We start from the raw sequence: 21238 nt of genomic DNA on the forward strand, positions 1-21238 counted from the left end.
AAGACCCCCATAAAAAAAAATCTTGAGAGTCTGATCCCCTCCTCAAGTACATCACGCACAAGGCTATATGTAAACACATATAAGCAACGCGTCAAAACATTGACAATGTCGAAAAATAACAACTCCCACGAGGAGAATACTAGCTCCGTGCTACTACATTATCGTGAGACAACTTCCACGAGGACATAACTCGATCAACTCCATTACCCCAGAGACAACTCCCACGAGAAGATTACTTGATCCGTGCTACTACATTATCGCGAGACAACTCCCACGAGGAGATAACTCGATCAACACTATTACCCCGCGACGAGACAACTCCCACGAGGAGATAATTCGCTACTACATCGTCGCGGGACAAAACCGACGACTCAATTAACTTACATCGCGACAACTTGGTCGCGCTATGCGCCAACGCGCATTCACGCCCCTCCGACACACGCTCCAACGCGTTATCGCACAACATCGACTACTACAATTTTTACTCTCGACACGATATGTCACCCATTTCAACATGACCCCCACATCGACTCGATAGTGGGGGGCTTAATGATATGCCTAATTGGGTCAACCCAATGGGCCTACAAATTATTTACCTACTGGGCCACGAGCCCAATATCGAAGACCACTATCACCGAGGCCCAATCACCTTCAAGCAAGGTTTAGGCCCGACAATCTCAACTAAGCTATAAATACACATTTGAACTCATTCCATAAGGTATGTCCTATTATCTGAGCAATACGATTAACTGTATTCTCTGGACTATTTCTAGGATCAGCACGTCTGACTTGAGCGTCGGAGGGGTTTCCGCCAGATCAACCCCCGGCCTAGTTTACGCATTCTATGATCGCAGGTATCTCAAGGTCATCAAGCTGGAAGAGCAGAGTGGACAGCTCGTGAGCCAGTGATCCACTCTGCTCTTCCAGCTCATCCTACTTCAACTATCTAAGGTGATCTATCTTTAGCATCATCAAATATATATATATATATATATATATATATATATATATATATATATATATATATATATATATATATATATATATATATATATATATATATATATGAGAGCGGCTAAAACAAATGCCTTTTTTTCTCACTTCAATACCACCAACATAAAAAAAAATAAAAAAAAAAATAGGTAATGACATTATTAAAATTAATGAAAATTAATAATTACAAACACAATTTGTGTGGTATTAATTTTATTAAGGGTATTAACACCATTACCTATTTTTTTCTATTTTTTCTGTTGGTGGTATTGAAGTAAGAAAGAAACGCTATTTGTTTTAGCTATATATATATATTGCCGCCATAAAGGTGCACTAAATAAATTACGCTCGTACAATGGTAATAGAATTATACTAAATTAGTATTTCTTCCGTGTAATGCATGTAGTGACATTCCCAAAAAAATTACAAAAATGTCATTAGAATTTCTTAGGTTGACCTGACATTTATTTCGTTTATATATAAGATGTTTTGGACTAAAAAAATGTTGGTTAGAACCTGAGAAATCACACAATTTTACTGCACCTACTAAACTACTTTTACTAGCATAATTATATTCTAAATTCTTAACAAAAGAGGATACACACATAAAACCCAGCATCAAGTCAAACTTCCTTAGTCACAATCTTCATTTATCGTATTCAATTAGGACATATTAATTTATTATTTTAGCTATTATCTGGCCTCAAACAAGTAATTAATTATTGGTATACTTAGCTCGTTCATGAATGAGGTTAGTTAGACGGTCAAATTAATTCCCCAATTAATTAAATTTAATTAATTAATAAATTTAGCTAATTAAAATATAGAATCTGAATTAGTGAACTGATACCATTCAAGTATAGAACCCTAATCAAAGGATCAATATTATTTAGTTTTCTTCCATTTGTCATCGTATAACTTGCCATTTCAGTTAATTTTCCTACGTGTTATCTAATATAATAACGACGGGGATAACGTTATCGTCGAAAACGACCGATTTTTATTTTTATTTTTTAATAATAAAAATAATCAAAATTTCTAGATTGTAGTGTGTTGTTTGTTGGTAAGAGATAATCCAATTGCAAATTAATATTATAGTATACTCCTGGCCAATTAAATTATACTATGGTCCAAATTGTGTAACGCGTATTCGAAAAACCAGTTCCTTTTGATTATCTTTGACCTTGGCACGTTATGGCCAACTTTGTGCCACCCTGAAAAATAAAATAAAATAAAATTAAATTAAATAAATAAATAAAATAAAAAATAAAATTCTTCTTTATTTATATATATCGAGCGAATCCTCTTCTTCTTCTTCCTCTTCTTGCTCGTTGGCAAAGAAACACAGCTGAGAAATAAAAATGGCGAAAACAGCAATATTAATAGTTGTTTTCCTTAGCATTATTTGCCTGGCTTCTGCTCAACTAAAAGTAGGGTTTTACGGTACCACGTGTCCGAAGGCTGAATCGATAATCCAAGGAGTTGTGAAACAAAGATTTAGTAAAGATCGTTCCATTACCGCAGCTTTGCTTCGAATGCATTTCCACGATTGCTTCGTTCGGGTACGTTTAAACCAAAAAAAAAAGTTACCTATTTTAATATGCTATTACGTTATATATGGAATATGTTGCAAGAAAATTAATGGTGATGTATCTTCAGGGATGATTTAAATTTTTGAAACCCTAAATCCATATACAAATTTTCCTTAGCTTCTTCTTCTTCTTTTTTTTTTTTTTTTTTTTTGGGTTTTCCATAGTTAAATTTGGTATTTAATTTGAATATGACAATATTGCCAATCATATAGACAAAAAGATATGTTTGCTTATATTATTGTGAATAATAAACACATACACTTCCCCACGTTTTAATTAAAAAAAAAAAAAAAAAAAAAGTCTACTCTATTCTATATATTATTATTTTAGCATAACCTCCAATTATTCTTATTCTTGTACACTAATAATACAATCAATATATATCAAATGAAGGGCTGTGATGCATCAATACTCATAGACTCCACAAGAACCACATCCTCGGAAAAGGACGCGGGCCCTAACCTAACCGTCCGAGGCAACGACCTAATCGACGCTGCCAAGAAAGCCGTAGAAGCCGTATGCCCCTCCACCGTATCATGCGCCGACATAATCACATTAGCCACCCGAGACTCAGTGGCTCTGGCCGGTGGGCCCAAGTACACCCTGTCCACCGGCCGACGTGACGGGCTCGTCTCCGACGCGAACGAGGTAGATCTACCGGGACCCTCGCAGTCGGTCTCGGACGCCTTCGCCACTTTCAGGGCGAAAGGGATGACCATGAACGACATGGTCACCCTACTGGGGGCCCACACAGTGGGCGTGGCCCACTGTGGGTTTTTCCAGGACAGGCTTTCCAATTTCCAGGGAACTGGAAAGCCTGACCCCACCATGGAACCCGCATTGGCCGCTAGGCTTCTGAAGATTTGTGGGACCCAATTTAGGCCGTTGAGCAGCGATCCGAAGGTTTTCCTCGACCAGGGAACTTCGTTCGCGTTCGATAATCAATTCTACAATCAGACTTTGTTCAAGAGAGGGATCATGCAAATTGATCAGGAACTGGCATTGGATAGGTTAAGCGCACCGATCGTATCGGGTTTCGCGAAGAACGGCGTTGCGTTTCAACAGAGCTTTGCGAATGCTATGATCAAGATGAGTAAGATACAAGTTCTTGTGGGGAAAGCTGGAGAAATAAGGAAGAATTGCAGGGTTTTTAATCCTAAGAAAAAAGCTTGAAGAATTTATGATTGATTGATTAATTATATTGAATTGATTAAGTGTGAAGTATTTTTTATTTATTTTGAGTTTATATATAACTTAATTGTCTATTTTGGCTTTCCTAAATTTGAGTTGTTTGAGTTTATATACATTGTTTGAGTTGATGTAACCCAAATTATTGATGATATGTATATCATAAAAATTGTGTTCTTTATTATTTTATTATTTTATTATTATTATTACATAATTAACTAAATTAATTATTTAATTAGCGATAATGCCTGCATTAACGTGTACTGAATTCATGGTACACATGTTTATTCAATTTTGTCAATATATTAATTAATATTACATCACATCACTACTAATTGAACAAATAAACATCCGGAATCCACTGAAAATAGTGAAAACTTTTGAAAATCGTATTATATTTAAAATTGTAATAAAATCTAGTGATTAAAGACATCGTCGTCTTTATAATAATGCTGAAAAGTAATAAAGTCGTCCTAAATCACAAATCGCGCAAATCGCGCAGGGTTCTTGAATTAGACCATGAGCCGGCATGTATTACACAATCTGGTTACGGTTCGCAACAAAAAAAAATAATGCCGAACCGAGGTTTAAACGACCATTTTAATTTTTTTACGAAAAACAAACATGAACCTATTCAGTACAGTTTTATCAATCTATCAAGTTACAAATCACGTGTTGTAATAAATTGTAACGTTCATATTGCCCATATATTATATTATAGTTTATTTTATTAACATCTTATATTTTTCCGTAAATATTCCTAAAAAAATTCGGGGGCGCTGCACTGGAAGCCACAATAAATTCCATTTTTGGCTAAAAATCCAACATTATGTAGTTGACAAAAGTGGAAGCCTACCAACCCAACCCAGGAATTAAAATTAATTTTACTAATCTATATAAAAATGCTGAAATTAATTCTTATTTTTTTTATTAAATCAACACCGACTAAACATATGGATTTTCAGAAGGAAAATAAAAAAAATTATTTAATTTATATGGACTTTGCAAATTGTGCACTGTTCCCAGGGCTGCCTACTTGCATCTGCAGATCATGGCCGACATGCTTTTTTACGTTAATTAATTAATTAATTAATTAATTAATATAATCACGAATTATTATAAATGAAAAGTTTATGTTTAAGTCGTCTATTTTATTTGAGTGTTATTAGGTGTATAAGTAAATGAGCTGAGTCGGCTCCTGAGCTTGGTAAGCTGGTTCGACAAAATCCTTAACTCGAACTCGAATTCGAACTCTTCAAGCTCGAGCTTGAGTTCTTTCTCAGTTGTTCGTGAGCTCACGAGCTGGCTCGCTAGCTTTTTTTTTTAATTTTAATTTTAACTTTATTTTTTTTATATTATTTTAAATAATATATACTAATATAAAAGGTACATATACAAATTTAAAAAAAAATCAAAGTTCTTTATTATTTATTATTATAATAAAAAATTAAGAATAAAAAAATAATAATTTAAATAAATCAGGAAAAATTGAAATTAAAATGATTGACAAGTTTCAATTTATACTATCGCTTAAAAGTTGTGCAAAATTTGGACTTGATGTGGTCAACAACAATAAGTTAACTCGAATCACACATGCAATAAATATTTAAAAACCGAAATAATCCTTCGATAATATTTTTCAATTGGGAGAAACGAGGCGTTTCCCGGCCCACGTAAAAAGTACAAGTTAGGGCTTTTGGAGTTGGGTTCCGGCGAAAACCACCCAATGCTTAAGTCAGTCCACGTGCGTGTTTTAAAATAATGGAGATAATTAATTGAAATACCTGTAATAATAATTGAACTAATATATCTATGATTAACTATACATAACTATATAAAATAAATCAAATTAAAATAAACAAAATCCTAAGACGAAGACATAACTAAGTCGGTTCCTGTTTAAACATATTAAATGGGAGAGTTGATTAAAAATGTAAGAAACTAATTAGTGTCAGAAGAATTTATAAACTAATTTTAGCAGAGATCAATTGGATTATTCCTCAATAAATTGTTTCATTAATTCTAATTTTTTATTTCAACTTTTGGTTTCCCGAGATTTGCATGCATATTCTCGAACGCGTTTTGCACGCAGAAAACCCTAATATTGCGTTTCATGATAATTAATCTTGCAACATATTTTGAACTATATTCAGCTAATTAAGTAGTCTGACAACAACAACTTTACGTGACGTGATAAATGTCTTTTCAGTTTTAAGAATATCGTTCCAATTTGAGATGTAGTTTTGACCATTTTTAAGTTTGGATTTGGTAAAACTCAAAAGACGTACGTAATTTTTGCTTCTTTCAGTTAATTTTTAATTGAACTTAGAATTACCAAGATATCGAATAAGAAAGATATGCATGAATTAATGAACAATGCAATATCTTAGACATTTTGAGTTAATCTAAAATTGAAAATGTAATTTATTAATGCTTATATTCGTCACCCGACATTCAATCTATTTGATTCAAATTAGATTACAATCTGGAAACCTAATTGAATTTACTATATTTTATGTATTTCAAAATTTCGCCAAAAGCGAATCAGAAATTGTCAAAATCAGATTCAAAGTCAAAACAATATTACTTAATTTAAAACAACTGAATTAACAATATTCCCCTATTTCAAAATTCCGCCAAAAGTGAATCATAAGTTTGTCAAAATTAGATTCAAAGTCAAATCAACATTAACGAAATTTTAAATAAAACTGTACTTACTCTTTTTTCTTTTTTTTTACAAGTAAACTGTACTTACTCAAACTTAAATAAAACTAATTTAACTATTATCAAGCCGACGCCGTTTTGACGGTCGTGATCATAAATTAAAAGAGAATAGCAAAATCCTACGTGTCTAAACCAACCACGTGCGCAGTAATCTTGCTTGATGCCGATTACTACTCGATGAAAGGGTAAAATAGTCATTTCACACTCGACATCCGTTCCTTTGGTCTTTAAATACTCTACGTGGAGAGAGTGGGAGTAGTAGTACTGAGCAGTGAAAATCAGTTTCTTCTTCATTCATTCATAAAAAAATAAATAAAATGGAAGATCAAGAGCAAGACATCGGCTCGGGAAGGAGCCACGGCTCAGAAGCCGAGCCGGCGAGGTCAAGGTGGACGCCGAAGCCGGAGCAAATAGAGATACTCGAGTCACTCTTCAATGGCGGAACGGTCAACCCACACAGAGACGAGACCGTCAGAATTCGTAAGATGCTCCAGAAATTCGGCCCCGTCGGCGACGCCAACGTATTCTACTGGTTCCAGAACCGCCGCTCCAGGTCCCGCCGCCGCCAGCGCCAGTTACAGGCCACCCTCACCGCCGCCGCCGCGGACCAGCAGCCCCAAGCTGGCGGCGGCGGCGTGGGTCATCATCAGTATCATGAAAACACAATCAGTAGTACTACAACAAGTGGCTTCTCGGGCTCTTCTTCGTCTTTCGGGCTTGGCGGGACCGATTATCTTGGCCCGAACGACACTTCCAATTTGCATTACCAATCTGAAGGTAATTAGTTAAATTAAAAGTTTAATTAAGTTAATTAATTATGTTTAATTATCTTGGCCACAACACATTTATGTCTGGCTTCCTTAAAGCCGCAAACCTTATATTAAAATAACAATAAACTAATACCGACACTCTTTTTTAAACGTCGCCGTCATCATATATATATTATATATATATATATATTCAATTTTTTAATATCCAATATAAAAAATTAATTTCTATTTTCTAATAATTAATATATAATTTATTTAAAAAATTACACTATACCCTTGATGTATGCTAAAATAACTTTAAGGTCCTTATAGTATCGGTAATTACAAACATTGTTAGAAATTCTAACAGAATAATGCATTGGATAAGTTATTCCGTTAGGATTCTAACCAGGGGTTTTTCTCTCGGGGGGCTAGAATATGGAGTGATTTAAGAAAATATTTTTTGTTTTGTTTTTATGGACTAAAGTGTATAGGGGTGTGTTTGTAAATACTAATACTACAGGGACCTGAATGTTATTTTAGCATATATCAAGAATGTAGGTGTAATTTATCCATTTATTTATGTTTAATTAATTTAATATACAGGGTTAATTACAGTATTCATAAATGGAGTAGCTACAGAGGTGACGAAGGGACCGTTGAACGTTAAGGCCATGTTTGGCGGAGATTATTTGTTGTTCCATTGTTCAGGAATGCCAGTTGATGAAGTTTATGACCATGGATTTCTGGTTCAGCATGGTGAAAGCTATTTTCTGGTACTTAATTATCAATTTAATTCAAAAGAAAAAAAAATACGTACGTATCGAATATATTAAAATTCAATTTTTTTTTTGTTGTATACAAAAATTGTGTTAAATGATGTATATTTCAGAGCATAAATATTGTTATAATTGCGAATAATTCGAATTTTGAAGCCGTAGAACTTGAAATTGCCTAAATTGAAATTAGGGAAGTTATCGTTAGTACATTATTACTAATTCGAAGAATTTTACAATGGTTTCAGCTTTTATCGTATAATTATTTCCTAATTGAAGAAATTATTGCTAATTTTAATTAATTTATTATTTTTCTAAGATTTAATATTTTCATGTGTTGTGAATATTTTCAGGTTCCAAGGCATTCCTGATATGAGAGCAACTGGATTTTGGGAGCTTCAATCCTTCTTTAGAATTTGTAAAATTAAATAAAAAATTAAAAATAATAATTTGTTTTAATAATAACTATTAGCAAATTAAATAATAAATTTATATGTCCCTTTCACTATTATTACGAATTTGTTTTATTTGTCCTCTCTTGCTTTGTGGAAAATAATATTTTGGCTCTGTAATCAAGTGTTGGATGTATTGTGCCCATTGAGTAAATGAATTTATATTTGATTTATTTGCCAATAAATTGTTAGAATTTTATTAACATTAATCAATCTATTAAATTTATCAACCTTTAACTCTTTAATTGAAGAGCTTTATGTTAACAATAAAATGAGGTTAATGGACCATTTATTATAAAATTTTACATTAATTACATTTGAGTTTTTAAGGCATGATCATGACTTTACTTGTTCTTCTCCGATAATAATTTGAGCTCGATAATTCTACACATAATTACATAAACTCACGTGTATGTATATTTAATTAGTGGATGATTATTTACACTTGCGGTTGAAATTCACCCATTGGAAATAACAAAGTGCAGCATCTCATTTCCCATAATTTGGTCTCTTGTACTTTCGAATAATAGTTGAGATTCGATAAATATTGGCAAAGGGGTATTTTGGTCAATTGGACATTTTTATGATTTTTCAATTGATCGACGAGGTGACATGTACGATTGGTTAGTTATATGATATTATTATTGATTTTCGCTTTAGTAATTTCAAATTGGCAATTGATTGGCTGGTAATACTTTGTCGTTGAGCCGGGACCAGAAAAATATATTATTAAACGAAACTATTAATTTATTGATTTTCTATTTTATACGAGAAAATAAAATGAAAATTGTCACTGAATTCAATGGAAAGATTCTCAATGCCTTGGCTTGATCCGCCGACATTTATATAATCAAATCTTTGTGCAGCTATTTGAAGTTACGACCTTATAATCATAGAAAAAATTGATTGAAACATCCATTTAATTGAGAAAAATAAGAAGATTTAATTGTCACGTGTGACATCATGCAATATAATGGAGATTGGGTAATTAAATATTGCATGTGATTACTTAATCACAAACCTATATGTATATGCATTTAGTGGATGATTTTTAATCAAATTTATGATTCAAATCCACCAAATATAAATAATCAGTTGTGGTATCTAATTACCCCGATTGGAATGATGTATATAATACATTTGGTTTTATTTTAAGATTCGCGATTCTTTCAAGATTGTTCCAAGTAAAATTACTAGATTTTTTCAAGAAAGTAATTTATTTTACTACAACTTTTTTCGATTACGAAAAAATGTGTATTTTTAGTGTAAATGACGGCCACCCCTGAGATAATATTAAATTACAAAAAGCTCCTATATATTTGAGTAATTACAACTTCACCTCAAATGAGGCTGTAATATACCCACATTTTTATTAGTTTATTCGAAAAACAAACCAAATGGGCTCTATCTTATAATACAAGGCAAAACAAAAAGCAATATTATTTTAAAAGGGGGCTTTATAATTAATTAATTAATTGTCACGCAAGTTCATTAGCAAGCAAGTTGTGTGGTTTGCGAGCTAACACACACACTTTTATTTGATTAAAAAATAATAAAAACATAAGTAAGTGGTAATTAATTAGTATATGCTAGTGTTATAATCCTAAGTTTGAGGAGTCTTTAATTAATTAACTAATTAGAAAGTGCACTAATTTTCTTTTGTTGATTGATGATAATGAAAGAAATGGAACGATGCATGAACAATTAGATGTGGACTTATATATAATAAAATAAATCAATTTGGATAAGTGCGACATGACATTAATTGCTAAAGTTGGATATGACATTAATTATTAAAAGTTGCATATATATATGAGATTGATTGCCGGTTGATTAAATTAATCATTCTATTGCCCTAAAAGTTCTTTCTTTTATTTTTATTTTTATGTTATTTTATTGACCATGAGTATATAGTAAACTATTACATTCTTGTCGGATGCACATATCGGACAAATGGGTGTGGTTTTTTAATTTTGGAAAGTATTATGTATCTTAATAAATGTGCTTTATTTTAGAAAAAAACACATTATAGAAAAGGGTTTAAGTAATAAGTAACATTTCTTGTTTAATGATGTGATAAAAGAAAATTACTGATACTTAGAGTTGAATTAATGATTAACTAATCAAAGTATAGTTGTGATGGAAGATCAATCCATGTGGAAGGAGAGGAAGGAGCCGATTAAAGTCAACTGAATGCCCTCGGATGTAGTGGATAACTTACTCTCCTAATTAACTAACGTTGTGATGAGGTGGCAGTTGTTTGATTGGAACCGGAGGGATCAAGAAGGTTAGAGGGGCCGGGGAAGTTTCTCGAAGGATCCATTTCGATATATAAGAAATAACGAGCTGCTGAAGTTAGTTAAGAAACACACACACTTGCACCATAAACGCGCCATAGATTAGAAGAGAGAGAAAATAGAAGAGAATAGTTTAAAACTGTGGGAAGAAATCCGAGAATTCACAGATTTCTTCCGCTCTTGTAATCTTGCAATCTTTGTAACTATGTGGTGTATATAAATCAATAAAGTGTTGTTCTCTCCGGTGGATATAGATCATTCAAAGTTGAACCACATAAATTATTTTCGTGTTATTCTTCGGTACATGCAATTGTCCAGAATTAGGGTTTTGGTTAGTGTTTGTTCTATTGCTCACTGATCGATTTGACTTGTTATCTGTAACCTTCGATTAGCACCGGGTAAATTGTACAACATATTAGTTACATAATTTTCGATTATACTCTTATTAATCCTCTTCAACAGTATTCTCTTATTAATTAGTAGACAAGGGCATTTTCGTATAAAATCGAGCTAAGTTAAAAAAGATCTTAGTTCTTATGTAAAGCTAAAAAACGACAATTATCGAGAATTATCGGAAGAACTACTTAGTCATGGTACATTAATAATTAATAATGGGTCGGGCAGAAACCCATTTATAACTGGATCTTAGAAGAAGAAGTATTTGTCAGCAAAAGATGTTATAAAAAGAAGCCCACAAACTCTCGGATCGTAAATTTGTTCGGCCCAACAGCTCTACCCCTAAACGGTGCCGTTTTGGTTTTCACTGTATGAAAACATATAATAAATAGAATTTCTCTAGGAATTAAAATATTGATTTCGCTCTTGGAAAAATTTTAAACAAAAAATAGAATATAAATAAATGTTCAAAATTTTATAAATAAAACAGATCGTAATCGACGAATTTCACGTTTTTTGTATTCGCATTGATATTATTATAAATAAAATTTCGGGAAACGAGGAAGTTATTGTAATATTAATAAAATAAAAATCGGATATATGTTCAGATTTCGATCCAAAATATTCTGTAAAAATTAGAAATCATAATTTTTTCAATTATATTTAAAACTATTATTCCAAAAATTGAAATTTATGAATCCAAATCGCCAGAAATTAAAAAAAAAAAAAATGGGTGCAATTCAAAAGGAATTATAAAATTCCCAATCTAATATAACGGTTGTACTTTGTGGTGATTTAATATATTAACAATTGAGTCATAATTGAAATATAATAATACATGTACAAAGATGTGGTGCATTATTATTATTATGGGAAACGAAAAGTACAATACAAAAACTGAAATAAAGGATCCTATGTTACACATTTGTATATTGGCATTTCATTAATTTGTATTAGTCTCTATAATTAATTGCCAATATCTAGTGATGCACAAATTGCAATTTGCATAACAATGAAAATTGTCCAGTAAGGTAAGTGATGACTTAGCAGTTGGAGCAAACGACCGTGTTTTAATTGACTAAAGTTCGAATTCTCTTAATAACTGTCGTTAGATGATTCGCGCACCTATATAATTGGCGAAAAAAAATTCATTGACAATTCTGAAAATTTTGGTTTATGACTTTCTTATAGAGTTTCGATTTTCAATCCTACTTTAATTTCCTAAAACAACAATTGTCTTCCGAAAACTATACTTATAATATCAACGTCATTTTTATGTGTATATAGAGTATGAAATTCCAAACTTTTTTCGATTTCAATCCGAAAACTTCTAATTACAATTCGATCGGTCCGTCCGATTTACACCGTACTACAAATCTCAAACAAACAAAGTAATAAACTAATGATGGTTACCCAAATCACCCCCCTACCATACCCCCGCCCCCCACCCCCCACCCCCAGGCAGATAGGACAAAATTAAGAAACAAACCACCCCAAAAAAATGCAAAAAAGGCATATATTCGAGTACAAAGGGTCAACAAAGTATACCAAACGCCCTATGCCCAGACCTTCAAAAGTCATCAAATATGCCCAGATTCTCTTTGATTACTCACTCTCTAGTCTCACTTTTCAAATTACTATTTTCTTTTTTATTTTTTATATATTTTTTTTTTATTATTTAAAAAAACAAATAAAGACCTTTGCTTTGCCTGATTATCTGCTCAACCTTTGACAGGAAAAATAAAGCAAATAAATAAACAAGAAAATGTGTAATAATAATTATTATTTTTTTTTCCATTTATGGGATTCATTCACTATACATGCAGCCTGCAGAAACTAAAAAAAAAGAGAAAAATTTGAATTATTACAGAGAATGCAATAATTGCTGAGACTGGTGATAATAATATTAATTATGAATTAGTACATATACCCAATAATTAATTAAGTGGCTCCAACTCCAAGAAAATCAATGAATGCAATTCTTGATTTCTCATTTTCCCCACAAATGTACACATTGGCCCTATTGTTGTTGGCTACTGATTCTGATGCTGAACCTTCTGAGTTTGATTCCACGTTTTCACCTTCAAATATACAAAAAAAATTAAAAAAAAAATTTTAAAAAATCAAGAATCTTGATAAATAAATAATATATAAATTCAAAAAAAAAAAAAAAAAAAAAGTAGTAGTAGTAGTACCAATTTGATGAACAGGGCTAAATCTGCTGATGAGAAAATGGGGGGTTTCAGTTTCCGGTCTGAAAGAAGAAGGGGTGAGTGAAAGATCGGTACACGTGGAGCCACCGGATTCGTCGAGATTAACGTTGTTGTTTGTTTTTGTTTCGGATGTGAAATTACTGTTTTGGACATTGGCCGAGAAAGTGGGCTTTCTTCTTCGGTAGAAAGAGTTGGTTTCTCTGTGTTTTCTCGCCATAATCACATGCCAATGGTTCTTCACGGAGTTATCGGTCCTGCCCGGAAAAAGACGGGCAATCATTGCCCATTTGTTGCCGTACATTTTGTGCGCCGACAAAAGCCTCTCTTCTTCTTCCTCGCTGAACGCCCTTTTGTTTATTCTCGGATCCAACTGGTTGAACCATCTCAACCTGCAACTCTTCCCTACAATTATTTAAATAAATAAATAAGATCAATTATTTTACATGATAAAAACTTTGTAATAAAAGATTATTTTTTTAATTAATTTGTGACCTGATCTGCCATGGAGTTTCTCGGCGATGAGATTCCAGTTCTGTGGGCCGAACTGGGCGACTAGGGTTTTGAGTTTAGCATCTTCGTTTGGTCTCCAATGCCCTCTTGCGCATAGCTTTGTCGTTTGTCCGCCGCCGGCGGTGCCGGCGGTGGTGGTGTCTCTTTCATGGGCGGCGAAGCGGAAACGGAGTTGCGGCGCACGTGCTTGTGGGTTTGTTGTGTCGGAAATGTTCATCGTGTTTTGCTGCTGCAGGTTCATTTTTGTTTTCTGTAACTGATGATCAACAATGGAGGAGAGAGAGAGAGAGGGAGGGAGGGGTAGAGAGAGAAAGGGATGGAGGAGTGAGAAAACTCAGGCAAATAAAAACTCCGTTTTGTCTCTTACAAATATAATTCTTCCTCACTGTGAGAGATTGGTAAAATAACTAACGTACATAATAAGTCTGTTCAGCCTCAGACTCACACTACAAACAAAAAACCAAAAATAATACATAAAGAAAATCAATTCTCTCTCCTCTCTTTCTCTCTCTATACATGTATATTTATATATATATGTATATGTGTGTGTGGCAGTGTGGGTGGTGCGTGTGTGTGTGTGTGCATGGAAATCGAGAACCGCTCGTGTGGGTGGTGGTGGTGGGAACCCCCATTCAACACTGTTGGACTCGGGGTTTGTGTAACTGCTTTTTTTCTTTTCTTTTTTATTTTTTTTATTTTAATTATTATTATTTTAATTTCATATATCTCGATTTTAGAGAGAAAAAAACAGAATCTGTTTGTCCCTTTTCTGATTTCTCAAAAAAAGATTTTTTTTTTTTTTTTTTGAAACGAGGAACAAAATTCAAACGTATGAGTACACGTAGTACTAGTAGTGACTAGAACTCCATTATTTTTATTTAGTTAAAATTCATTTCCATAGTTGTGTACGATTTCCCAAAGTGAAATTATCACTATGTTATACAATGATTTTTACTATACGAGATGTTACACTTGGTGAAAAACAACAACTCATTTTGCACTAGAGAATTTTTTTTTATTTCTCCCAATGCTATCGGTACAAATTTGCAACAAATTTTTTGAAAATTGACAACCAACTCCAAAAGCAGGAATGCATACACCTAAATTAAATTATGTGTACTTGAAAACAAAGAGACGTCTCACGAAATGTTCTTTGAATACTATCACTAAATATATAGGGTAAGTTACGGTCACCATCTAAAGTAAGGTTTACGAAAAAAGATCCGTCTTGTTTGGATAATTACAATTATCTTCTCAATTATAAATTTTCTTAAACGTTCACTTTTGCGGTGTCAAATTTAGTGTAATTTTCTAAATTATATGGAATATTCTCCAATTTGTACTCGTTTTATCCCATTCGAGCTCCACATTTTGAAACAAGATGGTCATATGATATGTCTTTTGACGTATAAATATCACATTGAAGTGCATCAAAAGCTAAATTTTGCCACAAAATGAATTTCTCGGAATCCAGAAGATTACGTTGAATTCGACACTGTATAAATGTATGTATAAGAAGATTCATAGTTAATGGGCATAATTGTAATTATCCAAACATAACAGATTTTTTTGTAATTTGAACTTACCTAGTGAATGGTCGTAAGTTATCCATATATATATATATATATATATAACTTATGAAGCTATGAATTGAAGTCATATGGTAAGTATATTAAAATGAGATGTAACCTATGAATTGACAACATGATTATAGTTTTGGTACAAATGTTGTCAAATTCGAAAAATAGGGCAACGCGATGATTTTGATAAATGTGCTTGCTACATTTACTTAGCAATTTGCTATTTGCACACAAAAACTACACACATTTATTTTCCCCAAATGCTCTTATCTCTCCTTTGGGAATCAACTTATACAAATGCAATAGATAATATTTATGATAGTTTGACTAATAAGGACAACAATGTAAAAAAAAATATTATTTAGTATTTGCAAAAACTTTTTTAAAAGTAGAAATAAGTGATTCTGAATTAAGTTAGTTTTAAGTGTTTAATTCTATAAGTTGGAGGTGCTTGCAAGTACGATGAAAAATCAATTAAAGCCGAAAAAGAGGTCTACGAGTGCTTTTAAAGTTGTTTATTTTAAGAGAAGTAGAAAGAAAAGGCTGATTTTGCAAATACGATATTTTTTTTTTCCTTTCTAAAACAATAGATTAGTTAAAATGGAATTACAAACATTTTAGCCAACAAAACTATACAATTAAATCTCACATATCAATATCAATACAATAATTAGTATAAAAATATCATCCTTGTTTGCATAACTACCAGCACCACCCTCCTTATTTTATTACACTACTATATATATATATATATATATACAAAATAAAATAATGTTATTTAAAAAAAAAATAAAGGTACTAAACATAACAACTAATTCCAAGTTGAGAAGCAAAAGGTAAAAAACAGACATTCAATAAATACAATCCAAAAAGAAATAGTTTTTGGTCTAAGTTTTGCAAGAATTGCAGAACAGAACTATTATATTATTATATCCAAATAAAGTGATGGGGGTGGGGTGGGGGGTGGGGGGGTGGTGGTGGGGGGGGGGGGGGGGGGGGGTGGGGGTGTGACGCAGTAGAGAAATGGTTATGGGAAGATGGGGGGTCACGAGGAAGACACTGATATCTTTTTGCGTAACAGAATGAAACAACTGCACAAAAACTACTTACTACATATGATGTTTCTTGTTTGACTATATTCCATATTATTATTTCTTTCTTTTTTTTAGGGTAAATTACAACCAACCCCCCTGAGGTTAATTAAATTACAAAAAAATCCATTATGTTTGGATAATTACAACTACCCCTTAACTATGAATCATCTTATCGTCCTTCCCTATGGTGTCAAATTCAGCATAATCTTGTAGATTTTGTGGAATGATCTCTGGTTTGTACTCGTGTTGTGCAAAAAATGCAGTTTCTGATGCACCACAATCTGATATATACAAACCAAAAAACACATCTTATGATCATCTTGCTTCGATATGTGGAGCCAGAATGCGATAAAATGGGTACAAAATTGAGAATATTTCATATAATCTAGAAGATTCCACTAAATTTGACACCACAAAGTTGAATTTGTAGGAAAGTTTATAGTTGAGGGGTGATGATTGTAATTACCCGAACATAAGGGATTTTTTTTTTTTTTGTAATTTGGTAATACCTAGGTGGTGTTTGTAATTTAACTTTTTTTTTATATCTAGAAATAAATATATGTAATAATGATCTCAATCCATTCTGTGATCATACAAAATCTTTTGGATAATTTCTCTTTGCGTATTTATGTTCTTTCTTTGCATTAAATGTTTCATTCACATTTCAGGGGGTCCTCAAACTAAATAAAAAAAATAATTCTAATTTGCTTCGTATAGGGGTGAAATATGTATAAATATAATGGATTTTTTTTTTTAAGTAAAACGTACTAATTCAAGTTTTGTTCAAAATATAGTTGTAGAAAATAAGAAATTAAAATTCAAAACGAAAATAATTATTATACTAATTTAAAACGTAACTCATGCAAATAATTATGCAAATGAGTAAATACCATTAATTTAATGATATATATATCATATAAGTTAATTACAATCTCTAATGAAAATTGAGAATATCCCATACTATTTTTTTGTCCAATTCCACAAACCAAGATAAAGATTTGAATTTTATTTATTTAATATATTTATTGGGTACAGTTACGTACAATTTTGTTTTTGGGAAGAAAAGTGTTTACTTTTATTTCGTAATATTTCTCTTTTAGAAAAAAGTTAAATCCTAATTTTATTTATTTAATTTAATTTTTCCATTATTTGAGATCTCTTTTTATTGTTAGACTTAGGTGAGTTGGCGAAAAGCATTCATTGGGTTTTGGCATTTTCTTTGGCTTTCGTTAAACTCAGCAAATTGTGAGAGTACAAAATGATTTTCCCCTTACACGCACGTGCACACCTTTTTGTTTTCGACTTTGCTACACACAACACACGTGCATGTTGATGTATTCTATACTATATTTACCTTACCCCCTGAACTTAGATAAAATTACAGAAACCACCTCCAGGTATTTGTAATTATCAAAAATCCCCTGAATTTTGTTTTCGTCTTACACCAACCCCTTACAGTATGACTTTTCCCGATTTTTTTCCAGGGAATACTATACACAATTTCAGATTTTTTTTTTTTATTTGTGTGCTATTTAACAGAATGCATAATAGACTGCACACATTTTCTGTTAAAAAATCGATCAACAGTTAATCGTTGGGGGATTTTGGTTATTACGGATAGGTGGGGATGTTTTTCATTTTTTAGCCTTAGTTCAGGGGGTTTCGTAATTTACCCTGAAAATTTAGGCCAAATTACGGCAAACCCCTTAAAGTAAGATTAGATTACGAAAAATCCATTTTGTTTGAGTAATTACATTCATCTCCTCAATTGTGTATTGTCTTACACATCAATCGTTATAGTGTCAAATTTATCTACTGAAAAAGGTGTTCTTTCGTAATAGAATACATAGTTGAAGGGTAGTTGTAATTACCAAACTAAGAGGGAGTTTTTGTAAATTGACCATACCTCGTGATGTGACCGTAATTTGGCGTTGTGTAATTACCTTTCTTATTTCCCGGCAAAAAGAAAAGATTATTTTATATGAAATATGTCGATCTATGCACATGATACAACAGTTTTCTGCATGATTAATTTCCTCATATCTTCTGTTTGATCAATTAATAAATTATTTTTGTCGACAACACAATGGCCTGCACAAATTATAAAATATTATATATATGATGAATAATTTTGTTACTTTGTCGTAAGAAATTAAAATGACTGTGTTTATTTAATTATCAGCTACCTTTTTTATTATTTTAATGAAAGAACCCGTAATTAATTGTATATGTATATTGAGTAAATCTACATTTTCAAATAATAGATATCAAACCATACGGGACACGAAACCATAGGGGCGGACTCAGAGACTTTTAGTTGGGGGCCCAAAATATGGAGTGAATAAAGAAAATGCAAAAAATATTTTTTATGAACTAAAAGTGTACAAATTTTAAATCTGGGGGGGCAAAGTCTATAAATTAATAGATAAATACCAAAATGTAATAAAAAAAAGTAATAGAAAATAGGCGATAATTCTTTTTAAGTAGGGGCGAGAGCCCCCCCAGGCCTCACGTGGTTCCGCCCCTGGTAAACCACACTAAGTTAATCATACGAGACAAACTCGACATAATGATCGTTGGCAAGGATTCAAATTTGCGTCAATTAACACAAGCTCACTTGCTTCAATCGATAGGTCATCTTCGATCAGCTACCTTGAGTAGTTGGATCAAAGTTTAATGTTCAAAATATATCATTCTCCTACTTTACCATTAACTTTAACATGATTTGAACTTTGAAAATAAATATATATATATATATATATATATATATATATATATATATATATATATATATATATATATATATATATATATATATATATATATATATATATATATATATATATATATATATATATATATATATATATATATATATATATGTGTTTAATACTCAATTTAAATTATTGCGTTATTTTGTTTATAGATAGAAAAAATAATTGAAAGATCTAAACGGGTGAGAAAATCAAAGTTTAATAATCTATTCAAAATCGTTCCTTAAAATACCATTTGAGCTCAATTTGTTAATATAACAAATCAAGGTTGACCACATATTTTCGTTTGTTAAGTTATGAAACTTCAATTAAAAAAAAATGCTAAAAAGTATCTACCAAAAATTCAAGCTACTCGAGCTTGATTAGTATTCGTTTCGATCAAATTCATACAAGGTTGAACGACTACGCCTAAACATGAACATGGGTATTTGAAGAATCTTTATAATCATTTACTTTTATTTTAATTACTTTCTTGTAAATAATCTAGCAAGGATTAAACAAAAACAAACATGTCTTCGTTCTTGTTCTGGTCAGATCCCTAATTGCATTTCCAAGAACTGAAACCGACCAATTAGTATAGTCAAAATTAATTAAGTTTAATCGATTCAAATTTTACAATGTGTCCAGAATTAGGTTTGAATTTCTTAATCAAGAAGATGTATATTACCCTAAATCCAAACCAAGCTTAACACAAAACAATGTGGTTATCCACATAGTTATCGAACAAAAAGGAATATTTAAAATTATATTTAATAATTTATATACATTATTCATTTTGTACGTTACTAAACTAATATTTTTGTTTATACTTTAACGACACCATGATACTTGTCGAATTTCAATAATGTTAGGCTAATTATTCCATCAAACGTACCCTAAAGTATTAATTTTTTCATAATTTATTTGTATTTTATGACATAAACTATGTTTAACTATGTCTAAACTATTGTCATTATCATGTTAGTTATTCCAAGTTGGGAATAAAATAACTATTGATTAAATTCCCTAGACATAGAATAAAAAGATTACTTGTCCCTACACCGACTTTTTCTTGCATCTATATATGTAAATAAATACGTAACAAGCGGCCCACACGGGTATCGTTCAATTGATTCTATAATCGAGTATTGTCAGTTACAGTGTCGGAATTTCAACTTTAATGAGTATTCGTTCTTTGTGGGCACCAGACTCAAATCCATTACTCTACTCTAACGAACCGTTGATTCACTATAATTTACATTCCTTCATTAAAAATTTATTGGACCAGGGATGGAGCCTTGGGACGAAGAATTTTGACTTCTAGTGTAAATATGTAGCAAGAGAATATTTTAGTTAAATCTTGAAAGGGACTTGTTGAGAAATCCTATTGAAATAATGATGTGTCCATTATATATATATTTTTAAAATTTTGTGGGCTTAAAAGAATATATCTGTCGGTGAAAATCATGTGGAGTTTTTTCATATATCATAATGCAATATGGAAAGAGGAACAAATAAAATTTTATTGTCATTAATTTAATGTGTTTTCTCTACAATTAATAGTTAATTACTCAATTCATATATGTTACACATAATGAAATATATCGATTCATTTTTCAATTTTTATTCTACAAACAAGCGCACACATGTATGTATAAATGTGTGTAAAATATAAATGAACATATATGTACGATACATTTATAATTTGGGGGAATCCAAGAAATACTCCCTCCGCTCCTTAATAATAGTTTGTTTTCACTTTTGCACAAGTATAAGAAATCCAATAAATACCGTTTGATTTTAGTACACTCACATAAAAAAACTAAAATAATCTTAATTATTTAATAATTTATTATTTCAATAATGTCAACTTTTTTGGACTACACTACGAAATAGAATAATAATAAATTAAAATTCTCAC

General features: G+C 31.5%; 3 protein-coding genes across 3 annotated transcripts; 2 read left to right on the forward strand and 1 right to left on the reverse strand.

The window, feature by feature from the left end:
* Positions 1–2324: 2324 nt before the first annotated feature.
* LOC105959897 (peroxidase 57) lies at positions 2325–3954 on the forward strand. Its single transcript, XM_012984058.2, has 2 exons — positions 2325–2555; positions 2979–3954. Exons 1-2 carry the CDS (start codon positions 2355–2357, stop codon positions 3756–3758), a joined length of 981 nt encoding a protein of 326 aa, XP_012839512.2. The 5' UTR covers positions 2325–2354; the 3' UTR covers positions 3759–3954.
* A 2803-nt stretch (positions 3955–6757) lies between these two features.
* LOC105959898 (WUSCHEL-related homeobox 11) lies at positions 6758–8621 on the forward strand. The gene is made up of 3 exons (XM_012984060.2): positions 6758–7274; positions 7853–8022; positions 8376–8621. Exons 1-3 carry the CDS (start codon positions 6815–6817, stop codon positions 8391–8393), a joined length of 648 nt encoding a protein of 215 aa, XP_012839514.1. The 5' UTR covers positions 6758–6814; the 3' UTR covers positions 8394–8621.
* Positions 8622–12935: 4314 nt separating this feature from the next.
* Positions 12936–14389, reverse strand: LOC105959899 (transcription factor MYB56). Its single transcript, XM_012984061.2, has 3 exons — positions 13873–14389; positions 13363–13782; positions 12936–13248 (listed from the first exon to the last, which is right to left on the reverse strand). Exons 1-3 carry the CDS (start codon positions 14129–14131, stop codon positions 13109–13111), a joined length of 819 nt encoding a protein of 272 aa, XP_012839515.2. The 5' UTR covers positions 14132–14389; the 3' UTR covers positions 12936–13108.
* Between the last annotated feature and the right edge of the window lie 6849 nt (positions 14390–21238).

Source organism: Erythranthe guttata, chromosome 10 (genome assembly GCF_056151865.1).
Source record: "Erythranthe guttata isolate IM_541 chromosome 10, IM_541, whole genome shotgun sequence".
In the NCBI taxonomy this organism is placed as follows: Eukaryota; Viridiplantae; Streptophyta; class Magnoliopsida; order Lamiales; family Phrymaceae; genus Erythranthe; species Erythranthe guttata.

Bases quoted from the DNA above. Each gene is read 5' to 3' on its own strand.
- LOC105959897 (XM_012984058.2), top strand. From the start codon at position 2,355: ATGGCGAAAACAGCAATATTAATAGTTGTTTTCCTTAGCATTATTTGC. The intron at 2,556-2,978 runs GTACGTTTAAAC...TATCAAATGAAG, and splicing joins TCCACGATTGCTTCGTTCGG to GGCTGTGATGCATCAATACT.
- LOC105959898 (XM_012984060.2), top strand. From the start codon at position 6,815: ATGGAAGATCAAGAGCAAGACATCGGCTCGGGAAGGAGCCACGGCTCA. The intron at 7,275-7,852 runs GTAATTAGTTAA...TTTAATATACAG, and splicing joins TTTGCATTACCAATCTGAAG to GGTTAATTACAGTATTCATA.
- LOC105959899 (XM_012984061.2), bottom strand. From the start codon at position 14,131: ATGAACCTGCAGCAGCAAAACACGATGAACATTTCCGACACAACAAAC. The intron at 13,783-13,872 runs GTCACAAATTAA...AAATAATTGTAG, and splicing joins GAAACTCCATGGCAGATCAG to GGAAGAGTTGCAGGTTGAGA. The intron at 13,249-13,362 runs GTACTACTACTA...GTATATTTGAAG, and splicing joins TAGCCCTGTTCATCAAATTG to GTGAAAACGTGGAATCAAAC.